A 26,148-nucleotide genomic window follows, 5' to 3' on the forward strand; every position below is an offset into this window, starting at 1 on the left:
TGCTGCAAGTTATTTTAGCGTCTCCAGATATGTCGATCAGTTCAATCCGCGCCTCTGCTGGCCACTCAAGACATCAAAGACTTTGGTTCCAAACCACACCCGCGTTGTCTTGCTGTTCACCTCCCTGACCAAGGCCCTTCTCCCCCGCATTGTGCTCAGATTTGCACAGACTTGGTTTAATACACCAGTTTAATACACAAGTGCGGTAGCGAGAGGACAGTTCTATGACTTGGGTGACTGGAGTCTTTGACAAGTTAAGGCCTTCCTCTGACACCGCCTGTGTATTAAAGTAGTCAAAAGTTTAGTATTTGTCCCATTTTCCCAACACACAATGATTGCATCAAGCTTGGACTCTACAAACTTGTTGGAGCATTTACTGTTTGTTCCTGTGTTTCACATTATTTTGCCCAACTAGAAATGAATGTTACATTTTTGGAGTCACTTTTATTTAAATAAGAATAGAATATGTCTAAACACTTCACATTAATGTGGATGCTACCATGATTAAAGATAGTCAAAAATGTAACTCTTACACTACAGGGAAGTTAGCATTTTGTTTGGGCGGGGGGGGGGAGGTATGAAATTCACGCCTCTAAATTCCACTCCTCTATTTATACTTTTGGAGCTCACTTAAGTGAAATGAGATGACATTCTCATCCATGGCAGAAGAGAGAAGTACCAGGATTAACAGCCCCTGTGTTTATGAACTTAGATATCAACGTAAAATGTCATCAATATACATCACTGTTACATTCTATCACCCTCATCTCATCTCCCGGAATAATGACTTCCCTAACCACCCTCTTCTCCCTCACCATTCCCTCAGCATCTCCCTCACCATTCCCTCAGCAGCTCCCTCACCATTCCCTCAGCAGCTCCCTCACCATTCCCTCAGCAGCTCCCTCCCTCCATCCTCCCCTCCCTCCCTCTCACCAGAAACACAGCAATGGCTCCTCCAGTGAAGAAGCCGGCCAGGACGTCGGCCCAGTGGTTGCGGTATTCTGCCACCTTGACCACTCCCACCAGCATGGCCAGGCATAGCAGGGTCAGGCTGACCGTAGGCTTGGTCAGCCGAGTGCCTTTGGTCCGGAATACCAGCGTCACATACATCTGAGACAGGAGAGAGGTAGGGGGGAGGAGCCCGCAGGAGGAACTGTCAGGGAATTGTAATACTGTACGGCGTGGAGTATGCAACTATACTGTGTAGGGTGGTATAGGTGCCCATACATATGTGTAGTCAAAGGGACGGATGCGACAGACGCTATCCCCAGACCAGAACCTACCCCGCGTGGTAGGAACTGGCAGAGTAGACCTGGGGAGGAGCGTGCGTGCCTGTTGGAGGGGAAGGATTTGCGTGCAGACGCCACTACCAGGGGGTTTCCAGTGCAGGCACGGGGCTGGGTGATGTACTGCATGTTGGATGTGCACCCCAGGGCCGTGTAGTTAGGCCGGCAGGCAGACAGGAAGTGAGGCGTCTGGTTTCCTGTCACCACCTGACCCGCGTTGGCAAAGATGGTGGTGGTGAACAGGCCGAAGGAGAACACCCCTGAGGGAGAGAGAGAGAGAGCAATGACAGCCAACTAAAATAGGAGGAGTTTAGTTATCTCCAGCCTCCCTCAGATCCGCTGTTATCAGCTGAGGTGTGAAATTGCAAAAGCCTTCATGATCACCTGAAGTGATGAACATGCAAATCTGTCTGAAATTCTTCACACCAGTTTTAGCCATCATCATCACAAACTGCTGAGGCATGTCTCTTCCTGTTTCATTGTTGTGTTACTTGCATTCTCGTGTTTCTTCAAATGTAGCATGTTCAATCAGGAAGGCTGGTCTGAATGCTTGTTTATCTTCATCAAGCCGCAAAACCTAATTCACTCTGTTTCCTATTATACAGGCATAGTGGGAATGAATACAAACTTTCATCACCATAGCGTCTAGTTCTTATCCTCTATCCTATTAGTCATGTGCAGAATGTCATTCACCTATTTACCTTTAGCCTATAAGCACGGCACAATAATGCACATTCTGCAGGCTTACTGTTTAACCTATCACTTTCCTCTCTTTCAACCAATGGGTGTCAACCTTAGGATGTATTTCTATGTCAACTTACCCATGTTCTCTAACTTGCTGTTTTTCAGCAGCAGTTCGACAACCATCCACCTTCCCACAACCAGCAGATATAATAACCTTAAGGCCTGTCATTGGAACTCCGTTCTGCTAGCGGGAGGGGGGTGGGGGGGTGGGGTTGATGCCAGCTGCCCAGCAAAGGGCTACCTGTCTGGCTCCGAGGAACATTCCTCGGAGGGGAGGCCATACTCCAAATTATTTAATACAATTTCACATTGCACTCTCTCTCTGTTCATTCAGTTACGCCTCTACTCAAACTTATATCGTACTTCTTGTGTTTTTTAAATTCTATTTTCTATTATGACCTATATTATTATTTATATGATCTATATTATGATTATTATTATCAATATTATGATTATTATTATTTATATTATTATTAGTATCTATATTATTATTATTTTCTATATTATTATTAATATTTATATCTATATTATTATTACTTTCTATATTATTATTTATATAATTATTATAATCTATATTATTATTATTTTTTATTATATATATTACTATTATTATCTATATTATGATTAATATTTATATCTATATAATTATCTTCAATATTATTATTATTCTTTTCTATATTATTATTATCAACAGTATTATTATCTATATTATTCTTTTCAATATTATTAGTTGTATAATTATTATTATCATCATCTATATTATTATTATCTTTATTATTTATATTACTATTATTATCTATATTATGATTAATATTTATATCTATATTATTATCTTCAATATTATTTATACTATTATTATTATCTATATTATTATTATTTATACTATTATTATTCTTATTTATACTATTATTATTATCATCATCATCTATATTATTATTATCTGTACTATTCTTATTTATACTATAATTCTTATTATTCTTATTACTGCATTGTTGCGAAAGAGCTCTCACTGTACTGTTTTATACCAGTTATATCCTGTGCACAGTGACAAATCCAATCAACATGTACATTTTCCTTTAAAAATACATAAAATTCAGGTACCCTTTTGTAGATATTTCCAATTCCAGGTGTGTTTATATCATCTTGTTAGACACACTAATCATTCAAGACTAGTTCAGGCAGGGCTGGGTGGTGTTGATCTAAACTCTAGAGGCTGTAGTGGTTACCTAGGAAGCGGACGATGCGTCGCAGCAGAGGGTTGAAGTAGCAGCAGTCTGCTGTCACTATGGTCTTCTCTTGCGTCCCCTCAGCCTTCAGAAAGAACGCCACCAACTCCCCCACCAAGATCTGTAGAGAGAGAGAGAAAGAGAGAGACAAAGAGAGAGAGAGAGACAGACAAAGAGAGACAGAGAGAGAGAGAGAGAGAGAGAGAGAGAGAGAGAGAGAGAGAGACAGACAAAGAGAGAGAGAGAGAGAGAGAGAGAGAGAGAGAGAGAGAGAGAGAGAGAGAGAGAGAGAGAGAGAGAGAGAGAGAGAGAGAGAGACAGACAAAGAGACACAGAGAGAGAGAGAGACAGAGAGAGAGACACAGAGAGACACAGAGAGAGAGACAGAGAGAGACAAAGAGAGAGAGAAAAAGAGAGACAGAGAGAGACAAAGAGAGGCAGTGAGAGATCCAGTTAGCTTTATTGAGGGCACCGAACTGAGCGAGAGAGCACGTCTTGAAAACGACAAGGTATTTGATTCAATTTAGGCTATGCACAAGTTCTCAGAAAGCCACTTGCCCACACAGACCTCAACTCTCTCACACAACACGTGGCTTAATGTCAGCGCGTGGCTAGTGATCCCCATGTTCACACCCACACAGTTTCATTTGAAACCCTCATCATCAACATCACATTCGCAGGAGTCCAGCCATTCATTTTTGTTACAAAAAATACCCACCATTGGAGCGAGGAACGTGCCAGGCTCGTGACAGCCGCAGAAACCAGATAACTGTAGCTACATTTCACACCCACTGAGTGCATGTGCTGACATGATTGCTTTATTGAGGGCCCTAAACTGTGAAACTCACTCTTTTATGCACGGTACTCAGGCAACATCAACTATTTCCAGTTTCTGAAACGACTTGACTCAACAAAACATTTGCTTGTTCTTCTGTAGAAAACCATGTCGTTTATTATTCCAACAGCAAGGACTTAAGCTAATAGCCACCCTAACACTAAAGCATAACTGAATCCAAGTTACGTTCTCATGAAATATAAATGTAAAATGCACTCGGGATCCACAATACAGCGGAATAGCAGAGAATAACGTTACCTTCTCTTATTTATAGAAATGAGAGAGAAAGAAAAGTCTCAGGTCTAAGAAAAATTAAGACTGGAGAGTTTGAATGAGCTAACAGCCTCTGAAGCAGAGGCTCTGTGTTCTATGTGCGTGCCCAATAGCACTCCCCCTCCATTAGGGAAACATACATCATAGCGACTAATGGTTCAATAGCAACATTATACTAACTCTAATATGAACCATGACATCAAATTGGAAGGAGATGATCAACATAAACTAGAGGTTGCCGAGGGTACCGCTGACTGACAAACATATGTCCACACAGTAAATCTGTTAGCATGTGTTAGGGAAGTGAGGTATTGGGCTTCATCCCATCCCACTCCTGCTTGGATCAGTACTCTGAAACACTGATTCTCAGTCTGCTAAAAGCTGTTCAGCAGTAGGGTGGTGATCCTGTTCGGAAGCATATCACATAGTCAACACTGTACAACCATCCCTCTTTCACCACTGTTAATAGCTACATCCTCCAGAATTGGAGCAGATGAAAACACTTTGGAGATACAATCAGTACAGAGGGAGATAGAAGCGCGTGTCGAGATGGAGAGGGAGCGAGTGAAGGGAGAGGGACACAGAAAGAGAGGAACGAGGAAAAGAGAGAGAGCAAACTGTAGCAATGAATTATTCACGGATGCGCCTGGACCCTGTCTGCATGGTGAATCATGTTGCACATTATTTAAACCGACGTCTTTTAAATTATCCCCCTCCATCATGCTGGAGCTCGCTCTGCTGCGTGTCTCTATTCTTACTGCTCTCTTAAGGGGTCAAGGTAACATTGCTGGAGTGTTTGTGTTGTAGACAGGACATTGGCTGCTGTACTTAACTTCCTTGACATTAAACACAATCACGTAACATTTCTGTTTCCACACAGCACCAGTTGACTGATGTGAAGCAGGGTACTCTACAGTAAGTGTTTGTTCCCAGTGCTATTAGACCCACTCCACCACACCTCTGAGGAGGAAAGGAGAGAGAGAGTGGAAAACACACAGGAGGGTTGGGGTCAATTACATTTCAATCCCAGTCAATTCAGGAAGTAAACCAAATTCAAATTCCAATTCCAAACTTCCCTCATTGAAAAGCATTGAATTGAAATTGAAATGTGTATTTCAGTATACTTCCTGAATTGACTGGAATGAAACTAAATGTTTTACCCCAACCTTGGCAGACATGCAGTAGCCCCTCAACAGACTAAGAATAGTATCTGACCAATCACGTGTCTGGGCTGTGACATCAGTCTAATATCCGTTGGGTGGAGACACTGAGCGGACAGGAGAAGAGAAAAGAGAACATGTCCTGCACTTTACCCTCGTCTGCCGCTGAATCAGAGACACACACACACACACACACACACACACACACACACACACACAGGGCTACAGATGCTCAGCGAACCGAAACACACCGCTCTGGTCCAACAGCTGACTCTGTTAAGATGAGTGTGTGGGGAAATGGAAGGCTGATGATTCCAATCCCATAAACAGATGCATTATGGTACATGGTATACCACCCACTGCAATTGTTTTGGTTGTTGTTTCTGTTTGTATCTATCATCACATACAGTGGGATATCGACCTGATCACCTCAACATACCCACTGGCCTTTATAGTTTCTATCCATGTAGGACCATTCACAGGATTGAGTTACATCTCTGGTGGCGAAGAGAATAAGCTACAGCCTACAATCACTATGACATGTTACATAAAGATGTGTCAAGGCAATGGCGACTTTATTAGAAGCCCCAATCTCAGACATACAGTAGTGGCTGGGATTGTATAGTGTATACAGTACCATGTTAATATGAAGAGGATCCAGGCTGTACCACATCTCCACGGAGGGTTGGAACAGCTGGCCAGGCTGGGGATTATTAAAACCATTTGTTCAACATGAACCGTTACAAGAGGGAACAAGCACTATCGCGGTTGAATGAAATCTGTAAACGCGTGTGCACGCACGAACACACACACACACGCCAATTAACTAATGTGCGAATACACTTCATGGACATTGATAGCTATAGCTCTCTGATTTGAAGGGAAAATAACTGTTTTCAATGCACTTATTTCAGTGTAAACAGCTAAACATTTGCTGTTTCTATGGTTGACACGTATGGTTAAATCATTCTGTCTGTTTTCGGTTTACTATGTTCTAATGCTGTGATTTCTATAGTCTTACCAACCATAACCCTTTAGTCTTGTGTTACATCACTCTTGTCTTACCCACTCCTTCCTCCCTCGTGTATTTTTCTATGTCAGTCAACCTTTATAGATTTTTCCTCCCAGTCCCCAACAGGGAAAGTAGGTTAGGATTTCTCTCTCCCTTTCTCCCTTTGTCCTTCCCCTCCATTCTTGAACTCTTTCATTTCAAGCTCTCTTTTCCCAAAATCTCCTCTGTTAAATCCCTCTAAATTCCCTGTCGCCAGCCAAACAGCTAAGCCACAGCTGCAGATGAGGAACAGAGTCTGTCTTTAGTGTGAAAAGCACAGAGATGCAGGAAGAGAGGCAAAAGAGAGGAGCGAAATGAAGAGGGAGGAACCGAGAGAAGGAGAGCAGAAGCTGAAGAGAGTGAGAATGAGTGAGTAAAACAGAATTGGATGATGCTGGTAACTGGTCTCTGGGGTGTTGAGTGAAGCATGTCCCTCTGCCAGGACCACTGAGGTGTCTCTGCTTTCTGCCTGAGCGTAAAGGGATCAGTCATCCGTGCTGTGGAGCTGTGACTAACAAGTTCACTCTAATCACATTGCACAAGCGGGTGTATGTCTTCAGCTGTCACATACAGTACAACTAGATACTGGAACATAATCTGCTTATATCATACACATACGTACATTATACACACATACAGTATTACTTTACATGCAGGTATATGTAGGCTCTATCCATGGCCAATCAGGTCAGTAAAGAAACCTTCTCAGGAGAACCAGGCTAATGCTAAATGGAGCTGATAGAGGCAAAGCGCTGCCATAAACTATACATAAAATATACATAAAATATACCATAAGCTATACAATAATCTATATCATAAACTATACAATAATCTATACCATAAACTATACATAAACCATACCATGAACTAAGCTATACCATAAACTATACCATAAACTATAGCATAAACTAAGTTATACCATAAACCATACCATGAGCTATCATAAACTATACTATACATACCTGGCATACTAAGCTATACATAAACTATACCATAAACATACAAACTATACACATAAACCATGAACTAAAGCTATAACCATAAACTAAAATAAACTATACATAATCTAAGCTATACATATACAACATAAACTAAGCTATACATAAATAATACATAAACTAATGTTTACTACATAAACCATACCATGAAATAACTAAAACATAAAACTAATACCATATAACCATAACCATGAACTAAGATATACCATAAACAAATATACATAACATACATAAAGATAACTATACCATAACAACTATACCATAACCATACATGAGCTAAGCTATACATAACTATACATAAACTAAACTATACATAAACTATACCTTAACATAAACTAACATACAACCATAACCTATACTATAATATCCCATAAACTATTATATAAAACTATACCATAAACTATATATAAACTACAATAAACTATACATAAACTATACAAATAAAACTAAAGCTATACCATAAATTAACCATAAATAAACTATACAATAAACTATGCATAAACTATACAATAATCTATACATAAACTATACAATACATATGTATAACATACCATAGCTATACCATAAACTACACATAACTACACATAAACTAGAACATAAACTATACCATAAACTATACATAACTAGACATAAACTATACCATAAATAGAATAAACTATACATACACTTATAAATACACTATACAATAAACTAAGCTATAGCAATAAACTATAATAACTATACATAAACTATACCATAAACTAAGCTATACATAAACTATATAACTATACATAAGCTTATCATAATAATACCATAACCTATATCATAAACTAAGCTATACCATAAACTATATCATAAACTAAGCTTTACCATAAACTATACATAAACTAAACCATAACCTATACTATAACATAACTAAATATAACTATACTATACATAAACTATACATAAACTATACTATAACTATACCTGTAAGGGGTGCGTGCTGGTGGCAGGGAAGTCAGGCGCAGGAGAACGAACTTGGTATAAACGGAGTTGTTTAATAAATGCTGACAACTCCAAAAACCGAATTGTACAAAACAACAAAAAGTGGGTACAAAACCCGTCGCACACCAACACAATACATGCACATCACATACAATCACACAATCTCGACAGCGAATGACGGGGTAACAACAGAGGGTTAAATACACAACATGTAATTGATGGGATTGGAACCAGGTGTGAAGGAAGACAAGACAAAACCAATGGAAAATGAAAAATGGATCAGTGATGGTGTCATGACTTCCGCCGAAGTAGGTCCCTCTCCTTGTTCGGGCGGTGTTCGGCGGTCGACGTCACCGACCTTCTAGCCATCATTGATCTATTTTTCATTTTCCATTGGTTTTGTCTAGTCTTCCTACACACCTGGTTCCAATCCCATCAATTACATGTTATGTATTTAACCCTCTGTTTCCCCTCATGTCCTTGTCGGAGATTGTTTGTTGTATGTAGGTGTTTATTGTTATTTCTGGTGTGCGACGGGTTTTGCACCCTCTATTTGTTATTTTGTATACTTTGGTTTTTGGAGGTTTTGATGTTTATTAAACAGAGGGTACACCGGCCATTGAGGTGGAGGAGCGCGTCCAGGAGCATGCAGTTATGCTTCACCATCTTGGCGTTGCCATGGATCGCGTTGTCCAGACGATGGACCGCTGGGAGAGACAGGGAGTTGTTCCAGCGCCTCAATCCGCACAAACGGGGTCTCTCTTGAGCGCCCCTTTCCCGCCTGAACCCAGTGGGATTCGTCTCTCCTTGCCCCAGGAGTATGACGGGAGGGCTTCGAACTGCCAGGGGTTTTTACTGCAATTAAACCGTTATTTGGCCACCGTCCACCCGGCTCCATCGGATCGTGAGAGGGTGTCCGCCCTCGTCTCGTGTCTCACCGGGAGAGCCCTGGAGTGGGCCAACGCCGTATGGAGAGAGGGAGATGCGACGTTGGACAAGTTTGAGGAGTTCACCCGCCGTTTCCGGGCAGTCTTCGACCACCCGCCCGAGGGTAGAGCGGCGGGTGAGCGCCTCTACCATCTGAGGCAGGAGACAAGGAGCGCCCAGGAGTTCGCCCTGGAGTTTAGGACTCTGGCTGCCGGTGCGGGATGGAGCGACAGGGCCCTGATCGACCATTATCGTTGCAGTCTGCGCGAGGACGTCCGTCGGGAGCTGCCCTGCAGAGACACCAACCTCACGTTCGACCAGCTGGTGGACCTGTCTATCCGGCTGGACAACCTGCTGGCTACTCGTGGACGTCCAGATCAGGGTCTGGTGGTTCCATCCTCCCGCACCCCCTCTCCAATACCTATGGAGCTGGGAGAGGCGGTGCGCAGGGAGACCGGAGGGGGTTCCCGCTCATGCACCATCTGTGGCCGCAGAGGTCACACTGCCGGTCGGTGCCGGTTTGGTTCCTCTGGGAATCGAGGCAGCAGACAGGTCGCTCTAGCATCACCCCAGGTGAGCCGGCACCATTCTCTCCCAGAGGCCTCTGTTGCACATATGTAGGTGTCTGTCACTTTTCCTGAGTTTTCTCTGTATTCCTAGCATAAGGCGCTCGACGATTCAGGCGCGGCTGGGAATTTCATTGATAGAGCATTAGCTCATAGTTTAGGGACCCCCATTTTTTCCCGTGGATGTGCTCTTCCCCATTCACGCCATAGATAGTCGACCATTAGGGTCAGGGATAATTAGGGAGTTCACCGCGCTGTTGGGTATGGTGATGCAGGGGGTCATACGGAGAGAATTAGTCTCTTTCTCATTGACTCTTCTGCGTTTCCCGTGGTGCTGGGACTACCCTGGTTAGCTTTTCATAACTCCACTGTTTCTTGGCCACAGATGGCTCTCACGGGGTGGTCGCGAGAGTGCTCAGGTAGGTGTTTAGGGGTTTCCGTTGGTGCTACAACGGTGGAGAGTCCAGACCAGGTCTCGCATTCCTCCTGAATATGCCGATTTGGCTCTCGACTTCTCTAAAAAAGAAGGCGACTCAATTACCACCTCATCAACAGGGCTATTGTGCGATAGACCTCCTGGTAGATGCTGCACTTCCCAGGAGTCACGTGTATCCCCTCTCACAGGCGGAGACGGAGGCTATGGAAACATATGTCTCCGAATCCCTGCGTCAGGGGTACATTCGGTCCTCCACTTCACCCGCCTCCGCGAGTTTCTTTTTTGTGAAGAAGAAGGATGGGGGTCTGCGCCTGTGTATTGACTATCGGGGTCTGAAACAGATCACGGTGAGGTATAGTTACCCGCTACCGCTCATAGCTACAGCGATAGAGTCAATGCACGTGGCACGCTTCTTCACCAAACTAGATCTCAGGAGAGCTTACAACCTGGTGCGTATCCGAGAGAGAGACGAGTGGAAGACGGCTTTCAGTACCACCTCTGGGCACTATGAGTACCTCATCATGCCGTACAGGTTGATGAATGCGCCCTCAGTCTTCCAAGCCTTTGTAGATGAGATTTTCAGGGACCTGCACGGGCATGGTGTAGTGGTGTATATTGATGACATTTTGATATACTCCGCTACACGCGCTGATCATGTGTCCCTGGTGCGCAGAGTGCTTGGTTGCCTGTTGGAGCATGACCTGTACGTCAAGGCTGAGAAATGCCTGTTCTTCCAACAGTCCGTCTCCTTCCTAGGGTATCGCATTTCCACATCAAGGGTGGAGATGGAGAGTGACCGCATTGCATTCGTGCGTAATTGGCTGACTCCCACCACGGTAAAGGAGGTGCAGCGGTTCTTAGGGTTTGCCAACTACTACCGGAAGTTTATCCGGGGTTTTGGTCAGGTGGCAGCTCCCATTACCTCACTGCTGAAAGGGGGCCCGGTGCGCTTGCAGTGGTCAGCTGAGGCGGACAGGGCTTTTAGTCACCTGAGGGCTCTGTTTACCTTGGCTCCCGTGCTGGCCCATCCGGATCCCTCTTTGGCATTCATAGTGGAGGTGGACGCGTCCAAGGCTGGGATAGGAGCGGTGCTCGCTCAGCGCTCGAGTACGCCACCGAAGCTCCGCCCCTGTGCCTTCTTCCCGAAGAAGCTCAGCCCGGCGGAGGGAACTATGATGTGGGGGACCGGGAGCTATTGGCTGTCGTCAAGGCCTTGAAGGTGTGGAGACATTGGCTTGAGGGGGCTAAACACCCTTTTCTCATCTGGACTGACCACCGTAATCTGGAGTACATCCGGGCGGCGAAGAGACTGAACCCTCGCCAGGCAAGGTGGGCCATGTTTTTCACCCGTTTTGTATTTACCCTTTCATACAGACCAGGCTCTCAGAACGCTAAGGCAGACACATTGTCCCGGCTGTATGATACAGAAGAGCGGCCCGTGGATCCCACTCCCATACTCCCGGCCACTTGCCTGGTGGCACCGGTAGTGTGGGGGCTGGACGCGGACATTGAGCAGGCGTTGCGTACAGAGCCCGCTCCCCTTCAATGTCCGGCTGGGCGTCTGTACGTTCCGTATGCTGTCCGCGACCTGCTAATCTATTGGGCCCATACGTCACCCTCCTATGGTCACTCTGGTATCGGTCAGACGGTGGGCTGTCTTAGTGAGAAGTACTGGTGGCCCACTTTAGCTTAGGACGTGAGGGTTTATGTTACCCCCTGCTCGGTGTGCGCCCAGTGCAAGGCTCCTAGACACCTGCCCAGAGGTAATACAACCCTTACCCGTTTCACAACGACCATGGTTGCACCTGTCAGTGGATTTCCTGACTGATCTTCCTCCTTCACAGGGAAACACCACTATCCTGGTCGTTGTGGATCGTTTCTCTAAGTCCTGCCGTCTCCTTCCTCTGCCCGGTCTCCCTACGGCCCTACAGACTGCGGAGGCCTTGTTTACACACATCTTCCGGCACTACGGGGTGCCTGAGGATATAGTGTCTGATTGAGGTCCCCAGTTCACTTCAAGGGTCTGAAAGGCGTTCATGGAACGTCTGGGGATCTCGGTTAGCCTTACCTCAGGTTTTCACCCCGAGAGTAACGGGCAGGTGGAGAGAGTAAACCAGGATGTAGGTAGGTTTCTGTAGTCTTATTGCCAGGACCGGCCGGGGGAGTGGGCAGCGTTCGTGCCCTGGGCAGAGATGGCCCAGAACTCGCTCCGCCACTCCTCCACAAACCTCACCTCCTTCTAGTGTGTATTGGGGTATCAGCCGGTTCTGGCTCCTTGGCATCAGAGTCATACCGAGGCTCCTGCGGTGGACGACTGGTTCCAGCGCGCGGAGGAGACATGGGACGCCGCCCATGTCCACCTTCAGCGCACCGTGCTGCCCCAGAAAGTGGGCGCAGACCGTCACCGCAGTGAGGCCCCGGTGTTCGCACCAGGGGATCGGGTCTGGCTCTCGACCCAAAACCTGCCCCTTCGCCTGCCTTGCCGGAAGCTGGGTCCGCGGTTTGTGGGGCCATTTAAAGTCCTGGGGAGAGTGAACGAGGTATGTTATAGGTTACAACTTCCCCCTGATTACCATATGAACCCCTCGTTCCATGTGTCTCTCCTCAGGCCGGTGGTGACTGGCCCACTCCAGGAGTCTGAGGTGCAGGAGGTTCCTCCGCCCCCCCTGGACGTCGAGGGGGCCCCGGCGTACTCCGTTCGTTCCATACTGGATTCAAGACGTCGGGCGAGGAGCCTTCAGTACCTCGTGGACTGGGAGGGGTATGGTCCGGAGGAGAGATGCTGGGTTCCGGTGGAGGACGTGTTGGATCCTTCTATGCTGCGAGATTTCCATCGTCTCCATCCGGATCGCCCTGCCCCTCGCCCTCAGGGTCGTCCCCGAGGTCGGTGCCGACGCGCTGCTGGAGCCGTGCGTCGAGGGGGAGTACTGTCACGACTTCCGCCGAAGTCGGTCCCTCTCCTTGTTCGGGTGGTGTTCGGCGGTCGACGTCACCGTTTTTACCATGTTCAATCTCCTGCGCCTGACTTCCCCGCCACCAGCACGCACCATATTACAGATGGCTAGAAGGCCGGTGACATCAACCGCCGAACACCGCCCGAACAAGTAGAGGGACCGACTTCGGCGGAAGTCGTGACAATACCATAAACTATACATAAACTATACCATAAACTATACCTATACATAAACTATACCATAAACTATATATAAACTATACATAAGCTATATACAAACTATACCATAAATTAAACATACACTATACCATAAATGATACCCTAAACTATACCACAAACTACACCCACTCTCAGACAGAAAGTAATGCAAATAAAAAGAGCAAGAGCAAAAGAGAGAGAAACAGAGATATGAGAAAGCAAGAGAACCAGATCAGAAAAGAGATAGAAATAAGCGATAAAGGGATAGAGTGAATCGTTTGATGGTGCGATCAGTGTATCGGCTCTGATCGAGCTCAGTAAAGTGATTATCATTGCGGTCAGTCAGATAATCGTTGTGATTGTGTTGAGGCTGAGCGGGACTGTGAAGCTGCCTGTAAATTGGCCTGCTGCACGAATACCAAACATATATAGCACCACTCTGAAAGCTGGGTATTACCATGGTAACCACTTCACAGTGGTTAAACTAGACACTGTCATTCTCCTTACAATAATAGGCGACAACCTCTCTTTTTCTTAATGGTGTGTACTATGTACCTTCACTTCAACCCCTCTCTACTAGATCTATTGTGTTTTTCTCGTAGGGAGGTAAAGGAAACTCCTACTCTCCCACCATCTCTTTCTGTGCCTCCACACTCAATCTTTCTCTATCCACTCCCTGTATTTCATCATCTGATCCTCTTCTCACCTTTATCAATTTGTCATTTTACCCTTGGCACTCCTCCTTAACCCCTCCCCCTCTGCACCCCTCCCTTACCTCCTCCTCCTCCTGCACCCCTCCCTTACCCCTCTTCTCCTCTGCACCCCTCCCTTTACTTCTCCCTCCTCTGCACCCCTCCCTTACCTCTCCTCCTCTGCACCCCTCCCTTACCGTCTCCACCTTCTGCACCCTCCCTTACCTTCTCCTCCTCTGCACCCCTCCCTTACCTTCTCCTCCTCCGCACCCCTCCCTTAATCCCTCCTCCCCATCGGCACCCCTCCTTCACCCTGTCCTTCCCTGAAGCAGTCCACAGCGGCCCAGCGACAACAGTGACTCTTTCTAGACACATATGGTCCCATGGCAGAGAAGAGACACAGCCAACACGGCCCCCTGGAGCCCACCCTGCCATCTGCATCTGTGTGTGTGTGTGTGTGCGTGCGCTCATTTGCACTCCAGATGTCCTTCATTTGATCCTTCCTTCCATCTTACCTTCTGGACCCAAAATTCAAATTTCAGTATGTATCCCTATGATTAAAAAGGTAGTCAAATAATTCTTATAGAATTACTCTTATAGAATTTCCACGTTGGTGAGGATATTGGACATTTTATTTACATTTTATTCGATAACACCTTGTTTTTAACCAGTACATAATAATTTATAACTTACTTTTTCTGACATAATATAGGCACAGCAGATCCCCTTATTGTATGTGATACTTTTAAATGTGCATTTAGAGGTCATGTAATTCAATACTTATCTTTAAAACAAAAGCAATTTAGGTCAAAATAACTCATTATCAAAGGAAATAGAGGGACAAACAGTACATATAGCAATAAAAACTGTACCATAGAGGCACAGAATATGTTAGAGGAAAAACTAAAAGAAATGGAGGAACTTATTCAAGAAAGATCAAGTGTAATATATGACAAACAATAAAGTGAACTGGATGGAATATGGGGAAAAATGCACCACATTATTTTTTCATCTTCAACATAGAAATGCAACCAAAAATAATTTAATGAAACTTACAAATGACGGAGTCACCCATGATTCACCAAACAATATTTTGGAAGAGGGAGCAAAGTTGTCATGCCTGCTCCTGCTCTCCCTCTCTGGCGCTCAAGGGCATCAGGCTGCGCACACCTTCATTACGCACATCTGTCACCATCATTACGCGCATCAGCACTCATTGGACTCACCTGGACTCCTTCACTTTGTTGATTGCCTTCCCTATTTTTGTCTGCTCCCCCATTTTTTCCTTGTGTCAGCATTATTGTCATTATGTGTTCATGTCCAGATGCTGTCCTGTCCTGTTCCATGTCCGTTGATATTAAATGTTCACTCCCTGTACCTGCTTCTCTACCAGCGTCGATCCTTACAAAAATACTTGTTTCAGTCTCCTCCATCCAACTTCTTGATGCAATTAAAGCCTTTAAGTCCGGGAAAAATCAGGGCTGGATGGCATAACAGTTGAGGTATACCAAACCTTTTTTGATGTACTTTGAGGACCGTTATTTGCATGTTTTAACCACTCCTATAAAAATGGTAGATTATCAGATACTCAACAAGAAGGTCTGATTTCATTATTACTTAAACAGGACCCACGTGGTAAATATAAAAATCCAGTCCAGTAAAAAAATTGGAGGCCCCTTACACTTCAGTGTTGTGATGTAAAGATTCTAAAAAAATTAATGGTGCATAGGATTATGAAGTTGAGCCTCCCGGGTGGCGCAGTGGCCTAAGGCAGTGCTAGCTGTGCCACCAGAGACTCTGGGTTCGAGCCCAGGCTCTGTCGCAGCCGGCCGAGACCGGGAGGCCCATGGGGCGGCGCACAATTGGCCCAACGTCGTCTGAGTTGGGGAGGGTTTGGCCGGCAGGGATATCCTTGTCTCATCGCGCACTAGCGACTCCTGTGGCGGGCCGGGTGCAGTGCACGTTGACCAGGTCGCCAGGTGTACGGTGTTTCCTCTGACGCATTGGTGCGGCTGGCTTCCCGGTTGGATGTGCATTGTGTCAAGAAGCAGTGCGGCTTGGTTGGGTTGTGTTTCGGGGGACACATGGCTCTCGACCTTCCGAGCCCGTACGGGAGTTTCAGCGAAGAGACAAGACTGTAACTACTACCAATTGGATACCACGAAATTGGGGAGAAGAAAAAGGGTAAATAACTTTTTTTTTTAAAGAATTCTGAAGTTGTTGTTGGATATTATTCATCCTAATCAGACAGGTTTTTTACATGGACCATACATTGGAGATAATATAAGACAAGCACTGGAAACAATAGAACACCATGAAAAATCTGGGAAACCAGGCCTGGTATTTATAGCTGACTTTGAAAAGTATTTTGATAAAGTACAACTGGAATTTATATATAAATGCCTGGAATATTTACATTTTGTAAAATCTCTTATAAAATGGGTTCAAGTTATGTATAGTAAGTCTCGGTGTAAAATAGTAAATAATGGCTACTTTTCAGAAAGTAAACTGTCAAGAGTAAAACAAGGTTGGACACTATTGGCATATCTATTTATTATGGCCATCGAAATGTTATCTATTAAAATCGCATCCAACAATAATATCAAGGGGCTAGAAATCCAGGGATTAAAAAGCCACCCCTTATACCCGGACTTTGAACTACCCCCCTCTGGGCGCAGGTATAGGGCACCCCTCAGCAGGAAAAACAGAACTAGACAATAATTTGTGCCAGGTGTGATATCCCTCCTAAATAGCTTGGGCTAATGTTCCTATTGACTCAGTAAGGCCAGCAGGCTAATCTTTTTCAAAAACATTTTTTATTTGTATGTAACGGTTATGAAAGTTGTATTGTCAATTTTGTTTTGTATTTAAACGCCACTTTAAACGTGTACATGACATTGCAACAAAATTTCCACATGGGGACAAAGTCAGTAAGTATTGTACGCTGAGGATTCATGTTCTTTTAAATCCACTATTTGGATCCCTCCACAGCCTCATAGATGATCTAGATCAGTGGTCACCAGCCTTTTCTGAGTCAAGATCACTTTCGCAGTCAAAAAGCAAGCTGAGATCTACTGCTCAGATTATAATTTTTTTTTTTTACATTAACCTCACACAAACAGTTTTGTAGGAATGAGGTTTGGGCAGTAGGCCTAATACATTATCACAGCATATTGGCTATATGATTGGCCTGCCAATATTGTTAATCAGACCATATTATATTTCAAAACTCGAGCTTTGATAACAAAATAGATCAGTTGGTTTAGCACTTGTGAGGCACTGTGGAGCATGAATTGAAATAATTAGCTTTTTTATTTTACTGGACTGATGGTACCTGCATCTGATGGTCAACGAGGTCAAATCACCACGTCAGTGGTCTTCAGGTCGAAAAGTCGGAGCTCTTGAAAGATGCCGAGTTTCCGAGTTGGAATTCCGAGTTGGATGACCGTTCAAAACGATCCTTCCTTTCCTCCGGTGAYACTGACCAGAGAGAGGGGACACCGTCTTCCACCAAATGGCGAAACTCGAGTCGCAACGCATCTGCCTCATGCACAAATTCATTTTGTTCCTATGACCAGAGAAAGTTAAATATTCCTTAATATTAAAATCGACACGACGAGCTGCTAATAATAAAATGCAGGGCTATCGATAATTGGCTACTCATTCATTGCAGCCGCAGCCCGAGCGGAAGTACGGAGAAGCACGTTTTGTAATAGTGTTGAATATAAACTTAAACATGAACTCACTCATAAAAACTGCAGATCTTTGCTGTATTCGTTGACAGTATCTCTTTGGTCATGGTTTTAAATGTTATTAAATCTTACGTAGGTTAGTAGCCTTTAAATTTGGCTGTGGCCAGGGTCATGGAAGCTCTGTAGCCACGGTGATTTGAGCTATCCGATTGGGCAGCGTAGTAGATGCACTCGATTTAGTCACAGATTCGCCGGGTAGGCGGAGTTTGTCTCACGGGAACATTTTGCTTACCCGTTGCGCAGGACTTTTGAATCAAGTGCACCTACCGGCAACAGCTCAACACAATTTTTTTTAAAGGAGCGCAAGCCTTCATCTTTCGTTGGCTTTTCTACAGAAATATTTGGTGATCGACTAGGAATGTCTTGAAGATCGACCGGTTGGCGACCACTGATATAATTTTTCTAACCTCTCTGTATTAAAACCAAATTATGATAAATATACCATATTACGTAGCTCTGCAAATGTTGCTGCGAAGAGACAGAATTATTAGATAAATTGTTTTGGTACTGTCCATTTGTAGCTTGTTTTTGGTTGCAGGTTCAGAAATGGCTGATGAATTGCAATATTTACCTGGAGCCAACTCTGCAAATAGTGCTGCTGGGTGATTTAAAAGTCATAGTCAATCGATCAATATAGTAATTCTCAGCAAAAATGTGTATCTTTAATTTACTATCTGTAGAAACTATGAGATTAGAAAGGTTCAGAACTTTTGTGAAACAGCCAGTGGAAAAATATGTGGCAAATAGTTGTTTGTTTTTAGTCCCATCCTTCAGCTATCCCGCCATCTATCTCTGAAAACAGTTCTGTATGGTGTTCAGAGATAGATGGAGGGATAGCTGAAGGATGGGACTAAAAACAAACAAAAGACAACTATTGTAAAATATACTGTGTCTGTAAAATGCATATACAGTGCCTTCGGAAAGTTCTGACCCCTTCACTTTTCCACATTTTGTTACGTACCAGCTTTATTCTAAAATGGATCAAATTGCTTGATATCCCATTATTCCAAGGCAAAAGCAGGTTTAGACATTTTTGTTAATGTATGATTAAGTTTTCCAACTACTTACACACGTTTTCAAAACTGTCTCCTTTTTTCAAAACTCTACACACAATTCCAAAAACTGCACACACATTTGCATCAAATGGCAAACACTGCTTTCATAATATTACATTTTTGGATATACCATGTAAACACTGTTCTAAATCTAAAGCGCTTTGGTCTTTCATAGGTTTATATCTACATTTCAATACAATGTTCTACAGTGAAAGTAATCTGCCGAGAGGTGTAACAAGTAAACTGTAAACACCAATGCAATGTAGAAACAGAAAATATTTATTAGGCCAAACATTACTGTTGTATACAGTAGCATACAACAAAACCATAAACATACGTAAACCAAAAGTATATTCTTTAGAATACAGTAAAGAACACAATTGTGTGTGTGGGGTCCCGGGGGGGGGGGGGCAGTCACCAGTGCTAAGCTACGCTTCATCTCTTCTCCGGCCTGGGTCTGGCCACAATACTTCGTCCACATCACAAGATACGTTTTCTCTTGCCAAACATCGAGGGAAGTATCTCCTAGCATGGCGTATCCAACCTTGGACAGAGGCAACCTCTATGTCCCCACATGTCCTCCATTGCCTGGAGAAGCGGCATGTGTGCATAGGGTTGGCGATCATACACTTTCCAGCGCCAGGCTGAGAAGAATTCCTCTATGGGATTTAGAAAAGTTGAATATGGGGGTAGGTACAYAACTACAAATTGTGGATGGGTGGCAAACCAGTTTTGGACCAGAACAGCCCGGTGAAAACTAACARTGTCCCATAAAACCACAAATCTAGCAGGCTCCTGATCTGGATTAGGGACAAGCATTGTGTAAATTGCATCCAGAAAAGTGAGCATATGGCCGGTGTTGTACGGCCCCAGTGTGGCATTGTGATGGAGGACCCCATTTTGAGTGATGGCAGCACACATAGTTATATTACCACCACGCTGTCCAGGGACATTGGTAATTGCCCTCTGTCCTATTACATTTCTTCCGCGGCGCCTGGTTTTGGTGAGGTTGAAGCCAACCTCATCCACATAAATTCATGGCGAATTACATGGGCATCCAGCTCCAATACTCTCTGTAACAGACAAAAGGATATACAGATGAGTAAATATGGTATGTCTGAAGTACTGGAAGTAGGGTTGCATACATACCTCTACAAAGTCATGTCGCATATTCTTGACTGTCAGAGTTTCTCTCAAATGGCACCTTGTAAAGTTGTTTCGTCACTCGGTGCCGTTGGAGGATGCGTTGTATGGTCGACAGGCTTACAGCATTGATGTTGTTAAATATGGTGTCATTATTCAAGATATGCTCTCATCTCTCGAATCCTAATTGCATTGTTGGCCAAAACCATATTTCTAATTGCAGTCTCTTGTACATCTGTAAACAAGCGTCATCGTCCTCCATGATGTCTTTGCCTTTCCACTCTGTACAGAATTCAAACACAGTATGTGTTCAGCATAGGAACTGTAAACAGATGTACAAAAAAAGGTAGTACAGCATGATAACCAACCTCATTCATTCAATGCAGTGCAGTAAATGGATGGCTTAGAGTTACAAATGTTTATGCAATACTATGCAGTCATACGTATTTTACAGTACATTACTGTAATGCTAAAATAGTCATTAGATAGTTGCATACCTGTTGTCATTTCTGAAGGTTCGAATTATGGACGCCACTGTAAATCGACTCAAGTTGGGCTGGACTCTTAGTCCTTAGTCCAGCCTCTCTCATGGTCAAACCGTGGTGGATCACATGATCAACAAGTGTTGCCTTAATCTCATCAGAGATGGCTCTCCTTCCTTCTCTTCTTTGCCCTCGTCCTCTTCTTCCTCTTCCTCCTACTCCTCTTGCTCTCTGTCCATTGTTGGCATCCATTGTTCAAAACAGGTAATCTGACCTTTGACCTATACTACAGTAAAGCAGTGATTGGTTAGTGATCAGTTAAGCTATTAGTGTTTGCACATGTGAGGAGTGTGTGTGTGACCTGGTGAATAAGTGTAGCATTTTGATTGGTTGTGTTTGGAAAAGGAAAGCAAGTCACTTCCTGTTAGATTTCTGTGTTTTAGGTAGAGAATTGTGTGTAGTGTTTTGAAAAAAGTGTTTTATGCAATTGACAACTGAGTCAAAGGCTGAGAAATAGCTTATGGTTTTGGATATTTGGTGTGTAGTTTTGCACTTTGAGTGAGAGGTTTCAAAAATCGTGTGACATGAAAAGATTTTGTGTGTAAGCAGTTGGAAAAAACTGTAAGACCTTTTACTCAGTACTTTGTTGAAACACCTTTGGCAGTGATTACAGCATCGAGTCTTCTATGGTGTGACTCTACAAGCTTGGCACACCTGTATGTGGGGAGTTTCTCCCATTCTTCTCTGCAGATCCTCTCAAGCTCTGTCAGGTTGGATGGGGAGAGTTGCTTCACAGCTATTTTCAGGACTCTCCAGAGATGTTCGATCGGGTTCAAGTCCGGGCTCTAGCTGGGCCACTCAAGGACATTCAGAGACTTGTCCCGAAGCCACTCCTGTGTTGTCTTGGCTGTGTGCTTAGGATCTTTGTCCTGTTGGAAGGTGAACCTTCATCCCCAGTCTGAGGTCCTGAGCGCTCTGGAACAGGTTTTCATCAAGGATCTCTCTGTACTTTACTCTGTTCATCTTTGCCTCGATCCTGACTAGTCTACCAGTCCCTGCCGTTGAAAAACATCCCAACAGCATGATGCTGTAACCACCATGCTTCACCGTATGGATGGTGCCAGGTTTCCTCCAGACGTGACCCTTGGCATTTAGGCCAAAGATTCTTGTTCCTCATGTTCTGAGAGTCTTTAAGTGCCTGTTGGCAAACAAGCGGGCTGTCATGTGTATTTTACTGAGAAGTGGCTTCCGTCTGGCCACTCTACCATAAAGGCCTAATTGGTGGAGTGCTGCAGAGATGGTTGTCCTTCTTGAAGGTTCTCCCATCTCCACAAAGGGACTCTAGAGCTCTGTCAGATTGACCATCAGGTTCTTGGTCACCTCCCTGACCAAGGCCCTTCTCCCCCGATTGCTCAGTTTGGCCGGGCAGCCAGCTCTAGGAAGAGTTGGTGGTTTCAAATTTCTTCCATTTAAGAATGATGGAGGCCACTGTGTTCTTGGGGACCTTCAATGCTGCAGAATCTTTTTGGTATCCTTCCCTAGATCTGTACTTCGACACAATCCTGTCTCGGCACTCTACGGACAATACCTTCGACCTTGGGGCTTGGTTTTGGCTCTGACATGAACTGTCAACTGTGGGACCTTATATAGACAGGTATGTGCCTTTCCAAATCATGCCCAATCAATTGAATTTACCACAGGTGGACTCCAATCAAGTTGTAGAAATATCTCAAGGATGATCAATGCAAACAGGATGCACCTGAGCTCTGAGCTCAATTTCGAGTCTCATAGCAAAGGGTCTGAATAAGGTATTTCTGTTTTTTGCTTTTAATATATTTGGAAAATTTTCTAAAAATCAAATTTGTCATTATGGGGTATTGTGTGTAGATTGCTGAGGATTTTTTTTATTTAATCCATTTTAGAATAAGGCTATAACGTAACACAATGTGGAAAAACACCAGTCTCAACGTCAACAGCGAAGAGGCGACTCCGGGATGCTGGCCTTCTAGGCAGAGTTCCTCTGTCCAGTGTCTGTGTTCTTTTGCCCATCTTAATCTTTTATTTTTATTGGCCAGTCTGAGATATGGCTTTTTCTTTGCAACTCTGCCTAGAAGGCCAGCATCCCGGAGTCGCCTCTTCATTGTTGACATTGAGACTGGTGTTTTGCGGCTACTATTTAATGAAGCTGCCAGTTGAGGACTTGTGAGGCATCTGTTTCTCAAACTAGACACTCTAATGTACTTGTCCTTTTGCTCAGTTGTACATCGGTGCCTCCCACTCCTCTTTCTATTCTGGTTAGAGACAGTTTGCGCTGTTCTGTGAAGGGAGTAGTACACAGCGTTGTCCGAGATCTTCAGTTTCTTGGCAATTTCTCACATGGAATAGCCTTCATTTCTTAGAAAAAGAATAGACTGACGAGTTTCAGAAGAAAGTTATTTGTTCCTGGCCATTTTGAGCCTGTAATCGAACCCTCAAATGCTGATGCTTCAGATACTTAACTAGTCTAAAGAAAGGCAGTTGTACTGCTTTTTTAATCAGAACAACAGTTTTCAGCTGTGCTAACATAATTGCAAAAGGGTTTTCTAATGAACAATTAGCCTTTTAAAATGATAAATTTGGATTAGCTAACACAACGTGCCATTGGAACACAGGAGTGATGGTTGCTGATAARGGGCCTCTGTACACCTATGTAGATATTCCATAATAAAATCAGCCGTTTCCAGCTACAATAGTCACTTACAACATTAACAATGTCTACACTGTATTTCTGATAAATTTGATGTTATTTTAATGGACAAAAAAATGTGCTTTTCTTTCAAAAACAAGGACATTTCTAAGTGACCCCCAACTTTTTAATGGTAGTGTATATATTTACAAAAAATATATATGGGGGATTGGAAATTATGCAGACAATTACAATCTATCTGCATTATTAAAGTTGATCTACCCCAACCCCCACCCCTCTCAGCCTCTGAGCAGCAGGGAGACGCAGGAGAGAAAACATCTTCTCTGGGTTAAATTGCCATCCTCTGCGTGGTAATTAGAATGCTCGCRTACGAGCAAAGACTCCCGTCAGCTCCGAGACGAAAGGTGTTAATTGGGAGGCGAGACATGGAGGGTGAGGAGGGGTGAGGAAGGGTGAGGAGAGCAAAGTCAGCTGACAGGGTATGGGACACCTGAAACTTTTCTGTCTGCCAGTTGGATRATGTGCATGAGATCTCACTTCGACTTGGCCTGATGGAACTGTACTGAACAAGCAGTTCTAGAGCTCACCCATAGAGCTAGCATCTAACCCCATTTCTAAATGCTAACTGTTAATAGACCCTAATCTTAGATGACATCTTACTTACACGATCCCTTATTACTTTGATGTCACTAAAGTAAGGGTATAGATAAGAAATMACATGGTAATGGTAACTGGTAACTCTTATCCAGGTTTCCCCAACTGGCAAGCCTGTGCAAATTCGGCCCCTTTTCTGACAAAAAAAAGTATGTTTTTTTATTAAATTTGTGTTATTTATCATTTTCATTGTTGGACATAAAATACTGTACAAACACCAGGAAATCAGCTCCAAGTGATTTTAATTTCGGAAATCTGTTCCAAGTATTCCCAAGCATAACAGAGAGGCACGTGATCGTATACAAATGTAAGTAAGGTTTGAAATTATTATGTTTTAGTCAAATATTAATTCTGTTTGTGCTTCTTGCAGTTAATTTGCAGTCTACAAATTATTTGTAGTTATGTTCCGACCCCACGACCATCCACTCAAGAAAAAAACATTGCCCATGGTTAAATCTAGTTGACGATCCCCGCTCTAGTCTATTTTAAACACAGACGGAGGAGTCCCAAAACTCTTGTTTCTCTTCCATTAGGGCTACCTGTCATCCCCATTACCCTTTCCTGATATGAAGAGACTGGATGGGCAGACGTGCTATGGTATGAGCCTATTTGCTAGCAAAACCAAGGACTGCTAGTGTGAATTCCTCAGGTTCCTGTTAGATTCAGCCTCTCCTCAATGAGACACACATAATGGGCACTAACCAGATCGTTTCCATCTGTTCTGTCCTCTCAGATAACTGTTGGAGTAGAAGAGGATGATTTGCCCTGGTAGAGTATTGGGATTCACCCCATATGCAGTATTTCTCTCATAGGCCTACAATACAGTAAATGCCGGAAAAGTATTCTCTGGTAAGCAGGTTTGGTAGGCCAAATGGTAGTCCATTTAAGACTGAAGTGAGAGGGCAGGTTAAGCAGAGGATCCACCCGCTTTATATAGGCAGAGATCTTGATGGGGGGAATTAATAAAGGACTCTTGGGGATGATGTGTCAGATCTCACTACATCTCTGCATGACAATGTAGACACACACAAATGAGAGAGATCCTTCTGGCCATACCTCAGGTTTCTTGGCCCTCCACCCTACGGGGGGCAGCTCCGCCTCAGCCAGTCCAAGCTCTTCTCTGTTCTGGCACCCCAATGGTGGAACCAGCTTCCCCATGAAGCTAGGACGCAGAGTCCCTGCCATCTATCGAAAACATTCGAAACCCTACCTCTTCAAACATTATCTTAAATAATCATCCTCCTCACCTCGACCCCGCCCCCCCAAAATTAAATTAAAGAAAACTAACCAGCACTTCCCCGTTTTCTAGCTCTGACTCTACTGAGAGCTACGTTATGGAGGAAAATGTTTTATTTTTATGCTTGAGATATGTGATTGTCCCACCTATCCATCTTAGATGAATGCATAACTGTAAGTTGCTAAATGACTAAAATGTGAAATGTAAAATGTAATTAACGCCTCAGACCTACTTCTAAGATGCCCTACAAATGAACCAAACTCAAGTGTGTGTGCACGCGCTTGCTTGCATGTGTGTGATGATCTGCGTGTGGGCGCAGGGCACACAGTACTGCAAATGCAGCAACAGCCTTGGGTAAAAGCCCACAGTATCCTACTGGATGGAATGCATTAATATATATAATATGCAGCTTGTCTTTTAAAGTTCACTTGTTTTTTTCTGGAATATTCAGTTGACGTACACACACAACACACACACACACACAACACACACACCACACACCACACACACAACACACCACACACACACAACACCACCACACACACACACACACACACACCACACACACACACACACACACACACACACACACACACACACACACACACACACACACACACCACACAAGCAGTGTTTTTGAGATAACATTGAATCAAAAGCCAGCATCAGAGATGACATCACTCAGCTGAATGTAAACTCCATGGGGTCTGGTCTCCTGCAGGGTTTCAGCTCTGCTTCTGTGTAAAGCAGAGTTTCCCAACCCTGGTCCTCCGGTACCCCCAACAGTACAACTTTATATTGTAACCCTGGACAAGCATACCGATTTCC

General features: G+C 44.0%; 1 protein-coding gene across 1 annotated transcript in view; it reads right to left on the minus strand.

Annotated features, from left to right (window-relative positions):
• Nucleotides 1-26,148, minus strand: part of LOC112072971 (phospholipid phosphatase-related protein type 5) — a 54,630-nt gene that overhangs the window by 8,037 nt on the left and 20,445 nt on the right. The window contains exons 3-5 of the mRNA XM_024140338.2: nucleotides 3,257-3,377; nucleotides 1,333-1,546; nucleotides 934-1,153 (exon numbers count right to left, since the gene is read on the minus strand). Of these exons, the coding sequence (XP_023996106.1) occupies nucleotides 934-1,153; nucleotides 1,333-1,546; nucleotides 3,257-3,377 (555 nt within the window). The remainder of the gene's footprint in view (nucleotides 1-933; nucleotides 1,154-1,332; nucleotides 1,547-3,256; nucleotides 3,378-26,148) is intronic.

This window comes from Salvelinus sp. IW2-2015, unplaced genomic scaffold (assembly GCF_002910315.2).
Source record: "Salvelinus sp. IW2-2015 unplaced genomic scaffold, ASM291031v2 Un_scaffold2111, whole genome shotgun sequence".
Taxonomy (NCBI): domain Eukaryota; kingdom Metazoa; phylum Chordata; class Actinopteri; order Salmoniformes; family Salmonidae; genus Salvelinus; species Salvelinus sp. IW2-2015.